This window comes from Nannobrachium achirus (genome assembly GCF_963921795.1).
Source record: "Nannobrachium achirus genome assembly, chromosome: 16".
Taxonomy (NCBI): Eukaryota; Metazoa; Chordata; class Actinopteri; order Myctophiformes; family Myctophidae; genus Nannobrachium; species Nannobrachium achirus.
This window is the reverse complement of record NC_137823.1, coordinates 40713976-40716754: the sequence shown is the minus strand read 5'-3', so window position 1 is coordinate 40716754 and position 2779 is coordinate 40713976. Positions and strand designations below refer to the sequence as shown.

General features: G+C 43.9%; 1 protein-coding gene across 1 annotated transcript; it reads right to left on the bottom strand.

Moving 5' to 3' along the window:
* Positions 1–817: 817 nt before the first annotated feature.
* LOC308301029 (proteolipid protein 2-like) lies at positions 818–1288 on the bottom strand (the record flags this gene model as incomplete). Its single annotated transcript, XM_080744927.1, has 1 exon — positions 818–1288. The coding sequence occupies one exon, from the start codon at positions 1286–1288 to the stop codon at positions 818–820; it is 471 nt and encodes a 156-aa protein (XP_080601053.1).
* Between the last annotated feature and the right edge of the window lie 1491 nt (positions 1289–2779).

Genomic DNA, 2779 nt, shown 5'->3' with positions numbered 1-2779 from the left:
AGCACAAGAGTGAGAAGAAAACAAATTTATGATATTATATTTAGGCTTTTAGGGTTAGGGTTAGGGTTAAAGAAAATGGTGAAAGGATTGACAGTAGCTTTTTATTTTCCAAAAGGTTTTGCTTCAAACAAAGGAACAAAATGCACAAATTGTAGTGCAATAAAGACACTGAGGTCACATCTTATTGAACATAAACAGTACTTTTGCTGGAAGAAAACATACAGAAAAAAAAATCACACATCCAAAGCATGTGAATGAACGTTTCTTCACTTTTCTCATCAAAAAAGAACCAACAATACAGAAGAATACAGATGATCTGCTGTTCCCTCGATGGGGCTGAGCCGCTGAACACACAGCCAAAACCTACCACATCCTCCCCTTTCATCATAGCTCTCATTGTTTTGTGAAAGTGAAACCAAGTGCGGTTCAATTTAACCTTTCTAGCCTTTTTAACTGTCAAGATGAACAGTTTGAAATTACACTTCGGGAACAGGATATTTTGTATGTGCAAAATGAACATGCGTAGGGGCCAGAAAACATTTACTCCAGATTTCTCTTCATTAGGCAGACAGCTGCTGTTTTGTGTTGACATTCGATTGATTGAACCAAGCAATAAACATCCAAAACATAAGGCCAGACTGCACCAATGCAACTAGTTGCAACTATCCCTTTTATCTGTTTGTTTTATTTTCCACCTTCCACTCTGCTACTTGATAGTTGTCTCCAGTGACTCTCCCATGAACTTGATTCTTTCTTCCAGTGTGTTCTTCTTTATGAGGATAAAGTGTGTCCTCGGCTTGTTTATACACTCCAGAGTTTAAACAAGTGAAGCTGTGTCCTGCTGACTGGGACTGCTGCTCCTCAGCTGCTGGACGATGGTGTAAGTGTCGTAGGCGTGCAAGACACCGACTACCAGACTGAGCACACAGCCTGTGAGGCGGGCGGTATCTCCATGATGAGATTGATAACTCAACATGATGATAGAGGTGATGAGGTAAAGTCCACAGAAAACGATGGCACGGAAGAAATCAGTCCAGACCCAGTGGACCCATTTGAACTGCTTGTCCAGCTCCATCATGAAGACTCCAAAAAACACAGCGGAATGGATGGTCCCACTGATGGGCACACCGATCCAGGTTCCGTACTGCGAGGCTGCATAGCAGATGAGAACGACGAGTCCCAGGACTGCTTCTGCAGCCAGAATAAATCCCTTCTGAGTCTTCACGGCGTAACTTATCGGCTTCTCCAGGGAGCTGGCATTGGGGCTGGATGCAGTCATGTCAGCCATTCTCTTACAAATACGATCCTTCAACAGATCTTCTCAGTCGCTGCAGCTCAGAGTGGCTTCTTCTTTCACCCTCTGTGTAATAACTCAACTTCCCCGTTCATACATATACTATTGTGGGTGGCTAGAAACTGTTAGAGAGGAATTTCACTGCTCCTCCCCCAGCCCAGCAACCAGAAATGCTTAAACACCACCATGTGCCTGTCCCAGCTGGTGACATACAACAGAAAATAAGCCTTATCTGCATCTCTCAAGCTAGCAACAACATGCAGCAGCAGCCCCGCTGTGCTTCCAGGCAGGCCAGGGCCCACCGCCTCAACTCGCTCCCTCCCTGCCTGCCTGCCTGCCTGCCTGCCTGCCTGCCAGTAGCCTCGGGATCCAGGCATTTCAAGAAGAAAAGCCTGGGCTAGCCCCCATGTAACTGTGGTTCACGTTCACCATTGAGATATATTATTTTATATCAGTATTGTTCATGTGAACTGGTTTGTTTATGCTTATCCATTATAATGATCAAAATCGCTATGATTTATCACTCGTTTTCCACCGCGGATTCACTTCCTCATTTACTCATGCGAGTGGCCACTGGCCAGCAGCAGTGCAGCAGAGAGAAGTGGACAGCAGACAGAGGGGGGAGGGGGAGGTGAACAAATCCCATTGGCCGATGAGATCTTCCGGGTAGTGTATGGGGCATAGAATGTCCGCATTAGGCTAGCCTAGCCAGTGGCGCCAGTACTGTAGTCTGTTGAAGTGAGAGACATTCTGCAAGAAGAAGAAGAAGCATTGACCTTTTTGAAGACAAACACTGACATTTTGAGACACTGTAGCTCTATGGACATGATTTGCCCAGCTGTCAATCAGTTGTCCTAAAACGATCGGCCAGTGTGGTTGCTTACGCCTTGTTGGAAGAAGACTAGAGGGCGGCAACAGCGCTCACCCTGGAGACCATGGCGAGGAGTGACATGCACGGGGTGATGGGGAAAGTTCCGGGATCTGCACAGACAGCATCTTCCAGACGAATTCAACTAACAGGTTGTACAATGCATTCAAACACGCACTGTACATCATGATATGACACATATGATAAGAAAGAAAACTGCAAACTTGTTCAATTTTGTTCAAGCCAAGGATCCATTATGCATTGTGAGTGAGCTTGTAGAACAGCTATTTACACTAAACTTTCAAACAAGAATGTTATTAGAGGATGAACTCACTTTTAGATTATGGGCCTCCCTACAATGCTATATTTTGTGTTGAATTTAAGACATTATTATGGTAGATACATTATTCAAGTAAAAATACATTTATAGTATTAATTAAGTTAAGTTTAAGTTTTAATTAACAAATGGAGGAATGTTCGAGAGGTATGGCCAAAATTGGGGCCCCAAGTGTTAAGAAAACGAAATTGTGATCCTGTGACTGCTTATGGCTCAGGACTTTAGATAACTATTTTTTGACACATTGAATTGCATTTGTATCACACCAAAGGTACAGTAG